Source organism: Trematomus bernacchii, unplaced genomic scaffold (genome assembly GCF_902827165.1).
Source record: "Trematomus bernacchii unplaced genomic scaffold, fTreBer1.1, whole genome shotgun sequence".
NCBI classification, from domain to species: domain Eukaryota; kingdom Metazoa; phylum Chordata; class Actinopteri; order Perciformes; family Nototheniidae; genus Trematomus; species Trematomus bernacchii.
Window position 1 is genome coordinate 743,427 of NW_022987771.1, and position 13,321 is coordinate 756,747.

Consider the following 13,321-nt stretch of genomic DNA (forward strand, 5'->3'; position numbering starts at 1 on the left):
TCCACAAGAGTTTCTGTTTTGGATTGCAGAAGCATTGAAAACCCCCTCCATCTGCATCTTCATGGTTAAGCTTTATTTTTGATAACCTTCAAGCTGCAAGGGTCTTTTTTTCCCCTCCTCCCTCAGCCTGGAGATAAAGTTTCTCGCTTTCTCGACAGGGTGGGTGTTTTTATCCAGCCACCGCTTCGTTTAACTGCACCCAGTTGAACCCAGCTGAGGTGATTCAGAGGCTGCTGGGTGAAGGGAAAGGGTGAGAAGAAGGTGGATTGAATTCCATCGGAGCAGCATCCCAAACAGCGGCGGCCAGCTGCGTTTCTGGACTGTCACATCTGTGGTTGTTGTCGTCGCTGTCCATGGTGCTGAACCCGAGCTCCAGGAATGGTGGAGACGCTGAGTATCGCAGTCATCGGTGCTCCCGGAGTGGGGAAAACTTCTATAATCCGCCAGTTCATCTATAACGATTTCTCGGAGGTGTACACGCCGACCAGGACCAGATATGTGTACAGACCCTCCGTCATCCTGAACGGGAACATGTATGAGCTAAAGATCCTGGACGTCCCGCCAATCTCCTCCTTTCCATCCAGCTCCAGTCAGGTACACACAGCCTCTGTCTGAGGACTTATAGGTTGAACTTTATTCAAGGTGGTGATTCATCCACCCTCACATTGCCTGAATCTCTTACATCTATACTTAATTCTGTTCACAGCCTATGGCACTCAAAATACAATAACACCTATTTATTCCTCTATCACTCGTGTCCCTATCTAGTTGCTATGGAGACCTGACTGACTTAAAGCCTTTGTGATCTTCACTTTGACATTTTAAACTCATGAAGAAGCAATGCCAGCTGCTTTTGTTTATTAATCATGACAGTTTCAGATATCTTCAGACGAGTTGGCAGCAGCAGTTCTGCTGGTAGTGTTTGGGTTAGATGTGTCCCATATGGTCAGAAATTGATAGCAGGATTCTGCTGCAGGCATCCCCACAGCACCTGGTCCAACTCCCCGTGTAAAAATAGAGCAGACTGGCCTTTTATTCATGGTCATATGCCACACTTCATTAGTTGGAGGCACATCTGATTGCAGGATCATAAATGTGGTGTTGCTCCAACAGTTTGTATTCTCTTCCAATCTTTTTCTGGATTGAAGACATTAGGAATGATCTTAAACTCTGGAAATATTGTTTTTCTATAGGTTCACTTTTGTTCACAACATAGTCATAGTCATACAATTTGCATTTACGAAAAGTAAGTTTAATACAATTTCCAGTCAAAATGTAATGTTTGCTTTGCTCCCACTGAGTGTTGCATCATTCATGCTTTGTTTTGCACCTGTGTCCAGGAGGAACACCATGTCCTTCATTTGTACAGCACTGTACACAGGTGGATGACAATAACATGTATATTATCTTATCTTAAAAGCATTATTGGACACTGTAATCGTTTCTCTTGTCCATATTGCCCTTTAAAACATACTCTCCTAAAGCACTTCCAACGTAAATGATAGGGAGGGGGGGGGATCAGTGTCCTCACTCTGCGCAAATATTTATTTTAAAGTTCAGCCAAAGCAAAGATGAGCCACAAAAGTGTGCTTTGTTTGACTAAGTGGCTATCTTCTAAAGTTACAATACGTTTAGTTGCAAATGTTCCTGCACTTCAGCTCAGCACTGTGGGAACTACAAGAGAGAATTAGCCATTAATAAAGCCGTTACGTCTCAAGATTGATTTGATGAAGTGACTGCTAAACCCTCGTATTCGCTAAACTCATAATCCATCACTAACTTTGAGATAATGTAAGGATGTCTTCACAGCCAATGTGTGAAGGAGGAACACTTTCAGTACATGCAAGAGTGTTGTTTAACCCACCTGTTGTGTTGTTTCTCCCCCCTTACCTTTGTGTTCCCGGACTGCGGTTTTAACTGCCTCTTACATTAACACAAAAAACATTAATCATCACACATTTTGATTTAACACCCTTTTAAGCTGAACCTCTCAGATGACTCAAGAATAACTGCAGTGAATAGACACTGGAAACGTATTCTAAAATTAAATAGAATTTGATTTGTGGGTGTGTACTATCTGATGGATGAGCACAATGAAAGTGGTGATCAGTAATTGTATATGTTAAAATGCCTACTGTGGAGGATATCATAAGGCCAATCAAATGTAAAACACAATATTTATGATTGGGGAGAAATCGGTCAGGTTTGAGCTGAACACAACAGGAGGGTTAAGAAGGATTGAAAAAGATCTGATCCTGTCCTTTAAGGTATTTCTCTCCAGCCACACAGGTACAAAGGAGTATGGATTTGGTGTGTGTGTGTCTCTGTGCTTTGGTAATGAAACAACGTGCACACTCCAAGCCTCTATTCACTGGAGGTGTGTGTCGACTCCTGTCCATTTCAGCCTCTGTTCAGGCTGTGAGGCTGTCGAGATAGAGACCTCTCCAAGGTCATCACACCTGACTGCTGCTGCCTCTCTCCCGTCTGAGTCACACAAAGCTCCCCCATGAACAGCTGCTGTTATCTACACGGACCAAGTGCCACTGAGAAAATGAGATCGGGCCAAAGAAACCAACAGCTTAAATGAGATTGCCTCCTCAAGTGTTGATTTGCTGCACGCTCAGAAAAGCCTGATGCAAACGGAGGAAACATCTGGCTGAGTTACATGTCGCCATTCTACCAGATGTGATGTTTTGTGTTGGTGAGGTTTAAAAGGTCTGCAGGGTGCTTCATTGTTCCCTGCCTCGCAGAGACCCTCTGTTAAGACATTCTGATTGATTTGTTTCTTACTTATGTTAAGTGGTGCTTAAACACCACCAGGGACCCAGCTGGTTGGGGAGCATATAGCAGGAATGAGCAAGATGAGTCTTATGAGTTAACGTGTGGGAGTGCGAGTCCCAAAGTTTGAGTCATCATTCGACATCATGTTGTGTGAACATTTCATGCTCATTTCAAAGTGTAGTGCTGCGAGCAGACCCTCTGTGTACTGTAAACGCAGAGAAAACCATTAGCTGAGTGCGGCCGCAACAAGTCTCAGACAGGTTTATAGTTACTCATTTTCTGAGCAACGACCCTGCGAGACCCGCTGTACTTTCACCCTTTCTGCTCCCGTCATGTCCTGCTTGTTCTGAAGCCGCTCTCTTGCGTTGTTTTCTGACGTCCTCTATTCACAGCCGGAGCAGCGATGAGACATGTCACTTTTATTTTTCCTTTTTTACTCCCAGCCCAGCTCTGTATTTACCCAGAGCAACGTAACCTCCTGTGTCACAGGCAACGGACAGCAGAAAGGAAGTCAAAATAAAAATGTACTCGCAGCACACAGCAGATTGAATTAAAGCACAGTCCCCAGCTGGAACACTGCTGGGAATAAAAGAGCAGCAGAGGAGACAGTAGGAATTCGCTGCAGTCAATTAGGAAGGCCGCACAGAGTTTAATGGACACTGTCGTCGTAAGGGTTACCAAATTAGGTTTTATAATGTCCACTGGAACAATAACGAATAAGCTGCGGAATGGAGTGAGTCAGTACGCCTCCATGCTTATGCAGCATGGCAGTTTCTCATCCGTTCAGATTATATTTGATAGAAGAGTAGTGATGTTTCTGGCAGGCTACTTCTGACCCCCGCTTTCACCACGCCATTTTGATCCTTTCCGATGCTTGAGACAGGCAAGATTTCTATTAGCTCACAGTCAGGCTCTCATGTTGTAATGATCTGTTTGCTTTGCAGTATGTCTGCCTGTTGCTGATAGCATTGTGTTTAAAGAGCATCTGTCACACTGTGTCAATAGGCTGCAACCACAGATGGATTTAAGCTTGACAGCGGATTCAGCAAAGATTCTTCTTGTTCTCTTATTTAGTTCTTGCCATAATGTATCTCCATGACTTCCTCCCACACACACACAATGCTCCCGCTCCCTTTCCTGCTCTTTCTGGACCATTTTGAAGCAAATTATTGCTTTTTATACATGGTGTAATTCTGTCTCAGTACAGGCAGGCAACATTTAATGTCTGTGAAACCTGTTGGGTCCGTTTTTTTCTCAAAGGAGTTGAAAGCTTTTGTGGTCTTTGAAAATTAAAATTAAAACAAATTAGATTAGAAACATTTCAATTAGTTCTTAACTATTGACAGCTCATTATGCAAGCTTGATTAAATAAATAATTAAACTAGAAGGCCCATAATTGTATTTGCTAAAATGTTGAACTTTATCAACTTGCGTAAATCTGTTTTAGCTCTGGATTTAAAATCAACAATTCATGATCATAAGATAAGTCAAATGCAATCGCTCATTATATACAAGTAACGTGTATTCTGTGTTACTGTGTGCTTGGAAGAAATCAGAAACAGCTCATCATCCCCATATCATCTCCAACAAAGTGCATTAATCAAACACCAATAAGATCTGAACATGTTCACGGCGGATTTGCATAGGTCACCATTGAGTAATGGGAGTTTCATCCCCGGGAGATGTAATACATTTTAATTGCAAATCTGCTCGGGTGGCCTGTGTGTGACACCGCTTTAATTGCTCCGCACCCTTCCCCCCAAAAAGGTTACACCGACCTTCCTCCTGTGCTCCTGAGTATCGATCCATCACAACTTCTCATTACCGTTAAGCTGCCTCGCCTAATATCAGGAGACGTGACAGCTTTGCCTTCTGAGAACTGACCACAGCTTACGGTTGTCAGGGGAACATGTTATGTTTAACGCTCTCGAGGAACGAAGGGTGAGATGCTCTTTTTGTGTGCGGCGCGTGAAGGAGCCCGACTGGAGGAAACAGACAGTGCCACCACACTCACATTCACGCTCCCACAGGCACTCTCAAATCCTGCAAGCACACACAAACAAACATGCCCACACATGCATTTTAAATTCATTTGAGTTCAGTTCATCAGATGTGTTCTGCTGCACCCCTCCTCTCCTCCTAGGCAGGCTTCTTATTATCTTTGTTTGGTCTCTTGTCTGGCTTTGGTGAAGCAGTGTTTCTGTTTTTAGCCCCTCCTCCATATTTAAAAAACAGGACTTGGATGACAAAGAGATATGAGATGAGAACACATGCAGCTATTTTTAGCTTCACAGGGATGTGAGGCTGCAACTGAAGCAAATGCGCGCATCTCACATAGTCAATTGCTTAAATGATCAGAAGAGGCTGAGCTGTGATGATATGCTTTTTATGGCAGGTTTGTTTGTCAAATATTTTCTTTAAAGGAGAGTGAAATGACTTGAAATTGTATTGGACACTCAGAAATAATATAAAATACAGTCCTTCTGACAACTGATTCAACCTGGAGAGGGACGCAGATAATAATCACACGTATACCAGTTCTCACATCAACGTGTCCCATTTACTTCCTCCGTCTTCTCTTTTCCTTTTGATTGCAATGATCCCTGTGCCAAATGTTTGTCTCCATGCGTGCTCGGCCTCATTTTCTTCTTACTGATGTGTGATGCTGTTTCTTCCTCACACACACAGATGAACCCAGAAAACGCCCCCGTGCATTTCAAATAGAGTTAAATAATTCCTCGCTGACACAGATGTGATGGCTTCATCAACATTAGATGTTAAAGCTGATCATCGTCTGTTCTCTGAGCTTCCCTTGTCAGACATGATCACTTCATCTTATGTGTACAGACTGCCTTGACAGCCTGTAGATTTGAAAAGCACATTCTTTCTTCAACATTAAGAGCAATTCAATTAGATGTCGAATGCCTATTTCGAATTGTTCAAGCTGTTGCAGGAGATAAACAAATAATGAACGCACCATATGGAAAAATGACTACCATGCTCTTTCAACACCGCCACAAATTAGGTTTATTTTAGCAGCTTGGTGCTAATTAGAATCAGCACGTTGATAACTGAGTTTTTAAAGCTGCACAAAGCAACAAACAGAGCAGCTAAGAGTCATCTCTGAGGCGCAGGTGCATCTGTCAAAAGGAAGTAACGTCAAGTAACAGAGCTTTAAGCAAACAAGATAGAAGCATATTAACTAAATAAATACAGTTTTGCATTGGTCATATATGTTTTTATGGGAATATCTTTTGCGGAAAACAAAAGTTCTGTGCTAAAAATGTTCATCGATACAAATAAAACGTGTATAGTCTTTTAACAAACCTACTTAGAATTGATAATTGCTGGTAATATACCTGCTTAAAAGTTAAAGGAAGGTTACCCATTCACTTCAGTCTTTATGCTAAGCTAAGCTAACCAGCTGATGGCTCCACTTTCATATTGAGTGTACATTTAGCAAACAAGGTGACTTGTTTACAAATGTTCTGCTGTTGGGCAAATGTTGTTTTTATATGGAGAGAGCCAGACTAGCTGTTCCCCGTGTTTGAACTCAACTCAAGGTAAAGGCTAACTGGCTGCTGGTTCCAGATACATCATTACTGAATATCTCTCATCAAACCCTGTTAAACAAAGTGAATATGTGTATTGCCCAATATGGTCAAACTTCTCCTTTCAGAGGAATGATGTCACTATCATGTCTCGTCTCTTTATAAATACAGAGGCAGAATAGTATCCACTGTTTGCATGTATACATTAAAGGTGGGGTAGGTAAGTTTGAGAAACCGGCTCGAGATACACTTTTTGTTATATTCCATGGAATGCTCTTAACATCCCGATAGCAATGAATATCTGAAGTGCTTTGACAACAAATCCATAAAAAAATGTCATCTGTGGAAGCCGTAATACTGTAAAAAGCACGACCAATCATTTTAGCCGGCCCGGCTAAAATGATTGGATGGCCTACCTGCCTGTCAGCCTTCCATCTGTGCACAAACTTATCTCGTGCCCTCATTGGTCATGTGCGCGTTCGTGTGTGTTGGAGGAGGGGCTCTGTAAGGAAGTGGCAGATTTTCTCCGGTTGTGTATTTTCAAATTCTAGCGATCTCGAGCCGGTTTCTCAAACTTACCTACCCTACCTTTAAGTTGAAGTGAATGGAACATAACATGATTACATTACATGTTACTTGTTAGACGCTTTTATCCAAAGCGACTTCCATACTCAATACTGTGGGCAATCCCCACAGGAGCAATTTGGGGTGAAGTGTCTTGCCCAGGGACACAACGACATGCTGACTGCAGTGGGGTTTGAACCTGTAACCCCCCTGATCCGAACACCAACGCACAACCCACTGCCTCCCTGATTAAACTGCATAGAGTTTCTGGCGGTCTCAGTTATTACCCTTTATTAGCAGTGTGCATGCACACCAGAGGTGATGTTGACCCCGTCTGCTCACCCCTTTATCCACTGCTGCTTTTTCTTCTGATCGACGTTTTCTCAGAGCTGTGTTTGTTTTCTCACAGCAGATCCTTTCTTCCCACCCCCAGAAGTTCCTGTTATTTCCCTCCCCTCTTTTAAATGCTTCTGAATTTATTACATGCTGTTCGAGGAGGTGACAGTAATGGTGGGGTGCAGACAGTCCTGAAACAGCACGAACAGGAGAATGGGTCCCTGTGTTTCTATTGAAGCAACTTTCCTCCAGTCAGGTTCCATTGTACCCACTTGTCCCATGTGCTTTGTTTACTCATCACCATCCGACCAACGCCGCCGTGCGTGCACTGCATCACAAAGCTCAGCCAAGCAACGACACGAGTTAAACAGTAGTATGGGTTCGTTTTTCTTTTCCTGACAGAAGGCTCCATGTTAGCTTATCTTTTACAAGCTGTAAAGCCATTGTCCTTGAACATGTGTAACTGGGACATGGCGCAGTGCTTACTGTCACACTGTTTTATGACTTTATTCATGGCTCTGGGGCTCCACAGAGCCATGCATCTACAACTTAATTACCCTCTGCTCTTTTCTGACAGAGGTTAACCAGCAGATGCAGACAAACAATGACTTACAGGCCAAAGTGCAGAATAATTACAGAAACACATCCTACAGTATGTGCTGGTCGGCTTCACTCTCTGGTATTGTTTTGTATTAGTCTGTACATATGCTGTTAGATCTATAAGGCTATATAGCGACCGCATTGCTTTGAGCTATAGGGCAACATTAGCATGATAACATGATCTTGGCGTATCAAATACAATATACTACTAAATGTGTTTAACATGCAATATTTACATTGTTCACCATCATAGTTTAGTGTGTTATCATGCTAACATTTGCTAATGAGAGAGTAGGGTTGAGCTTAATGGGTTAATTCTGGACAAAATTGGGTTTTTGATTGATGGTGACAGTAAATTAAAATCCAGAGGATCAGCAATGATATTAAAGTTAATCCAGTGCTATCTATACAATACTTGAATGATATTTCACTCGAAACTATAAATGTCTATCTCATTGTGACATGGAAATAAAAAGCCAGGGATTTACCGATGTCAGTCAATGGGCCCCCGTGGATATCTATACAAAATATCATCCATACAATAGTTGTTGAGAGATTTCAGAGCAAAGGGATGGCGGACTTAACTCAAACATGGTTCAAAATGATCTATCTCATACTATGATTGTTTGTGCAATGACGTTGTCCCCTCTGTGTGTGTCCTGTAGGAGTGGCTGGATTTGCGCTGCAGAGGTGTTCGCAATGCCAACGCCTACATCCTGGTGTACGACATCTGCTGCGTGGAGAGCTTTGAATACGTCAAGATGATCAGACAGCAGATAGTGGAGTACAGGTATGACGACAACCCGCTCTCAGCTAGGATGATTGTTTCTGAACATTCGGCAGAGTGACATACAGCTTGTTTACCCTCAGCGTTGGTTTATAATCACATCACCATTTCATCCATCTGGTGACAGCTTGCCATTTCACAGACCTTCCACAAAGCAGGACAATTACACGTCTGTGACAGCGTGACAGTGAAAGTCTGCGCATGGTGCTATATTTTAATTTAGCACAGTCCCCACTGCATCCTGACAGCTTAGTAATGGCATTTGATGCTGTCATTCCTGCACGAGAGCAGCCTGACATTTCAGTAGTGATTTTGAAGATACATTTTTGGGGACATTTTTCCTTTTGTTAGACAGAGCACAGCTACAAGAAAACAGGAAGTATAAGAACCAGAGGGAGATGTAATACATGTCTCCTGGCAGGCTTTGAACACATGCAAGTGGCAGAAAGAACCGTACACTTGTGGGGGGGGGAAGAATACCAATGAAAGGCATCACCTGCGCTAACATCCTTGCTGTTGGCATTCCTGCATATATTTACATATTGAAAGAGTACAATGAGTGGCCTCATTTGTGCTGCTATGTATGTACACGGCCAAACTGCCAGTGCACAGATCATCCCCACCTACCTGCGGCTGCAAAATGTGTTGCCATGAATGTTCATAGCCCATGACAGAAAACCATTATCACCAGCAACTAGAGGGAAGGAAGGGTGAATGGAAAACAGGAGAACTGTATAATCAAAAAGCTCTGAGACCAGACTGCAGACGGGAAGGACAAAGCAGAGAAGGGACGGATACTGAAATATTGAATGATGGAGGCTGTTGCAGCACGAGTGGGGAGGAGGGGTGTACTATAAATGTCAACTATAGAAAATATAATCTTAAAATGCTCAGCACAATTCTGTTGACATTATCAGTTGAAACCAGAATGAACTTGTTTTTCTATTTTCTTTGGCATTTTAGTAGGAAGCCCACCTCAGGGAAGATGACGCACAGACTCACACAGTACATCACATCCGGCTTTAATACACAAGCTCAAGCAGATATGTTTGAGTCTGTTTCGAGAGCACAATCTTTGAAAAAAGGGAAATTGCGATAATAACTACAATGTGTTTTCTCAACCCTACATCTTTGAGAACTTCGCCTCAGATGGCTTGAAAACGATACTGTACATTTCTCTCTCTCTGCTTTTTCTTTCCGCCAAGCTATCTGTCCATCTGTGAAGGCAGACGTGCAAATATACACATGCATGCAAGTACTTGTCAGAGGCACAATGTATCAAAAAGAAAACATTATTCCGCATAAGTGAAAGCAGCAGCTTTAACAAAATATACCATATTTGACATTGAGCTGAACAGGTTAACAGATGTCTTGCTCTTACACTCCTCACTGCATGCCTTGAGTTTAACAATGTGCCTTTCATAGTGAATTCAACTTGAGGTAGGATAGTTTTATGTTATTGCTCTCCTGCCTTTGGCCCCCAACCAAATATAAAAATGTATCTCATTGTAATAAATCCGATTAACATAATGAGCCTTCTTTCCTTCATGGTATTTGCTCTAAAATCTAATCCAGGATTCCCTCTAGTAACTCATTGTTGTACTTTGCTGTAGTCAACGTTCTCTCATTTAAAGTAGAGCTTCAGATTGGATTTCCAAACTCCCACTAATCCGTGTTACTAGAAATGGATGGACTTCTCCTAGATGTTTAATTTTTTTAACACTGTAAGAAGCATTATACTATAAATCCCAAATCACTTATTTATTCCCACCACTGACTTTCTATACATTTCAACCCTTCATGATGCCGTGCACCAGTTGCAGCAGAGAGTGGTGGGAGGCCCCCTGAGCCTTGGAGCACTAATCCTCCAGTCCTCCCCCGCACACCTCAGAAGGAAGGGAAAAACACAGGCATTTTGCACACTCCAAGCCACCGACAAAAACACACAAATATTGGTGCTTTTTGAAATTAACCTTTTTCTTTTCTGGTCTCACTTGCCCCCGCAGGGAAGGCAGCAGCAGTGAGGTGCCAATCCTGGTGGTGGGCACCAAGAGAGATCTGCAGCGGCAGCGCTTCATGCCTCGCAGGGCGGTGTCAGTCCTGGTGAAAAAGACCTGGAAGTGTGGCTATGTGGAGTGCTCAGCCAAGTTTAACTGGCACGTCGTCCTGCTCTTCAAAGAGCTGCTGGGCATCGCTGTGTCACGCGGCATGCGCGGGAACCACACCGCCATCCGCCTGCAGGGGGCGCTGCAGAGGAACCGCTGCAGCATCATGTGACCCCGAGTGCTCCCTCCAGCCCTCTCACCTCAGGAGTGGAGGGGCGGTGGAGAAGAAAAACTGGACTTTTGATCGAAATGGCTGGAAAAATACCCTGTGGCCTCCTGCTTTACTGAGCTGATTTTTCATAATGAGGTTTATTAGTCTCTTGCGCTGTAAAAGACACCCAAATTTCACACATAGTCATCCAACCACTTCCTAGTCAGATTCTGCCAAATGTGTAAATGCAAGGAAGGAAGTAGGATAGAAAGCAAGTGAAAACCAATATGAATAGCAAACACAGTTATTTTTTCACTCTCACTTCCAGGGGGAGTATTTCAATATGTGTAGATATGGTTTTTAATTTTAGATTCTGAGAAGTTGCCTGCATTTTTTTTTCCCTTTGATTTCCCTGTATTAAACTTGGCCTACAGAGAAAGCTGTTTGTTCAGACGAAAGGGATTTTAAGGTTGTCTTGCTGCAGAAAATGCTGCAGTCCCTATCACGATGTGGGCTTTAATATGCTCCCTCCCCTTACTCAGTGTCTGTTTCTGAAGAATACATTCAATCCAGGGAACTGCAGGAGGCTGCAGAGCCTGAAACGAGAACCTGTACACGCATTGTAGATGCATACATGTGTGTGTGTGTATGTGTGTGAGTATATGTATGTGTGAAGGAGAGACAGAGAGAGGCACGTTTGATAGCTGACATTCAGGCAAGCAAAGGACAGACACGGCAAGACTAACGACTGATGTAGAATCTGGATTAGGGAGGAGCAATAAAATCTCACATGTCCTGACTGACTATATGTATTCCCACATTATACTAAAAATGCCTCACGTATAGTAGACGTAATCCTCTCACTCCGATATCCTGCAGATATAAGGAAGCAGAGCTTAGTGACTTCCATAAAACAACCCATGAGTGTAACACAGACACACAGGGAACCTTGAAAAAGCTTTCATATCAGTATGTCAATAGTATCCAATTGGTAATGTTGTGAGATGAACAGTTGCTTTTTCATTTGATTATACCTAGTTAGGCAGTCTGTGAACATGGCTGCACTGAAAGTAAGCAGACCTATTGTATATAAGAGTGATTCATGGAGTAATTGACTTGCATGCTTTTGTTGGTAGAGCCAACGGGTCAGGGTTCAATTGCACTGATGTGAAAATGTAATATTGTGATTAATTTTTGTAATACATGGTTTTCTGACACTGTAATGAGCAGCTGAGCGGAGTGAATGTGGTTGTTTTTCAATGGCATGCGAGAGCACCAGCTCATGATTCTCTCAAAGATGTAGTGCACCCTTCATCAGGGCAGATGGCTGTGTTAGTTTTTTGTTTATTTTTTTCTAGTAAAAAAAAGAAATATGTAGCAGCAACTGTGTGTAGCATGAGTTCTCATCAGTTTGTCTGTGTGCACGTTTCCTAATAAAAAGGGCTACCGTTTTTTTATCAGAAACGTTACTTATATTTATTTTTATTGTGTAATAAGTACTGTGAGTATTTTTTTTAACATAATGAAACATTAAATGCTTTTGAGAACAGCAACCTCACTCTGGTCACTTTTCAATCTTGTTCTAAAATTACACCACATTAAGATCATTTGACAACATTGCCACCGTGTGGTAACACATTGTTATCAGGAGCCAAATCAAAAAACAACGGATCAGGCATCACACACTGAACCCACTGTTTACTTTGAGTTTAAAATGTATTCTTGAATGTACTCAACAACACTTGATGATTGTCTGGTGAACTCCCCATTGTAATAGCTGATATACTTTCATTTAAGGTGGTTAGGTTATAATGAGTCAGTAATATACTGTTTAAGAACTTTAGTTGTGAAATGATCTCAGCACTGATAGTTCTTTAAATCATCTCCGCCTTTCTTCTGTGGGTAACCTGGCTACATTAGAATTAGAATTAGAATTGGGAGGGATGAAACCCTATGTAATGGTCACACATGCAGAGCACACAGTGACATTTGTTCTCTGCTTTTAACCCATCCTAGTACCAGGAGTCTAGTACTAGGAGCGGTGGGCAGCTATTGTACAGCGCCCGGGGAGCAATAGGAGTGAGGGGGGAAGGGGGATGTCCGGTGCCTTGCTCAAGGGCACCACGGCAGGGCAGGAGGTGAACTGGGACCTCTCAAGTAGAAGTCCACACTCCATATTTAGGTCTGTAACCTCTTATTGAATACAGGGGAATACGTTTGTTGTGTACCATTATCAACTCCTGACCTCCTATTTCTACAGGCATACACAATTTGAATTTACCCTGTCGCAAACAAATTAAGAAAATTGTGATAATATACATTTTAGACATTTATACTCTTCAAGACAGAGTGTTAATGCTTACTACCAAACGTATATAAACAGTAAGTGGTCCTGTGGCATTTGGTGCCCCAGAGGATCTGTCACTTTTCTGCTTTGTCCGTTTGA

At 42.5% G+C, this 13,321-nt stretch overlaps 1 protein-coding gene across 1 annotated transcript; it reads left to right on the top strand.

The window, feature by feature from the left end:
• Positions 1-100: 100 nt before the first annotated feature.
• rasl10a (RAS-like, family 10, member A) lies at positions 101-12,415 on the top strand. The gene is made up of 3 exons (XM_034148784.1): positions 101-594; positions 8,498-8,622; positions 10,626-12,415. The coding sequence occupies exons 1-3, from the start codon at positions 379-381 to the stop codon at positions 10,894-10,896; spliced, it is 612 nt and encodes a 203-aa protein (XP_034004675.1). The 5' UTR covers positions 101-378; the 3' UTR covers positions 10,897-12,415.
• The last annotated feature ends 906 nt before the right edge of the window (positions 12,416-13,321 follow it).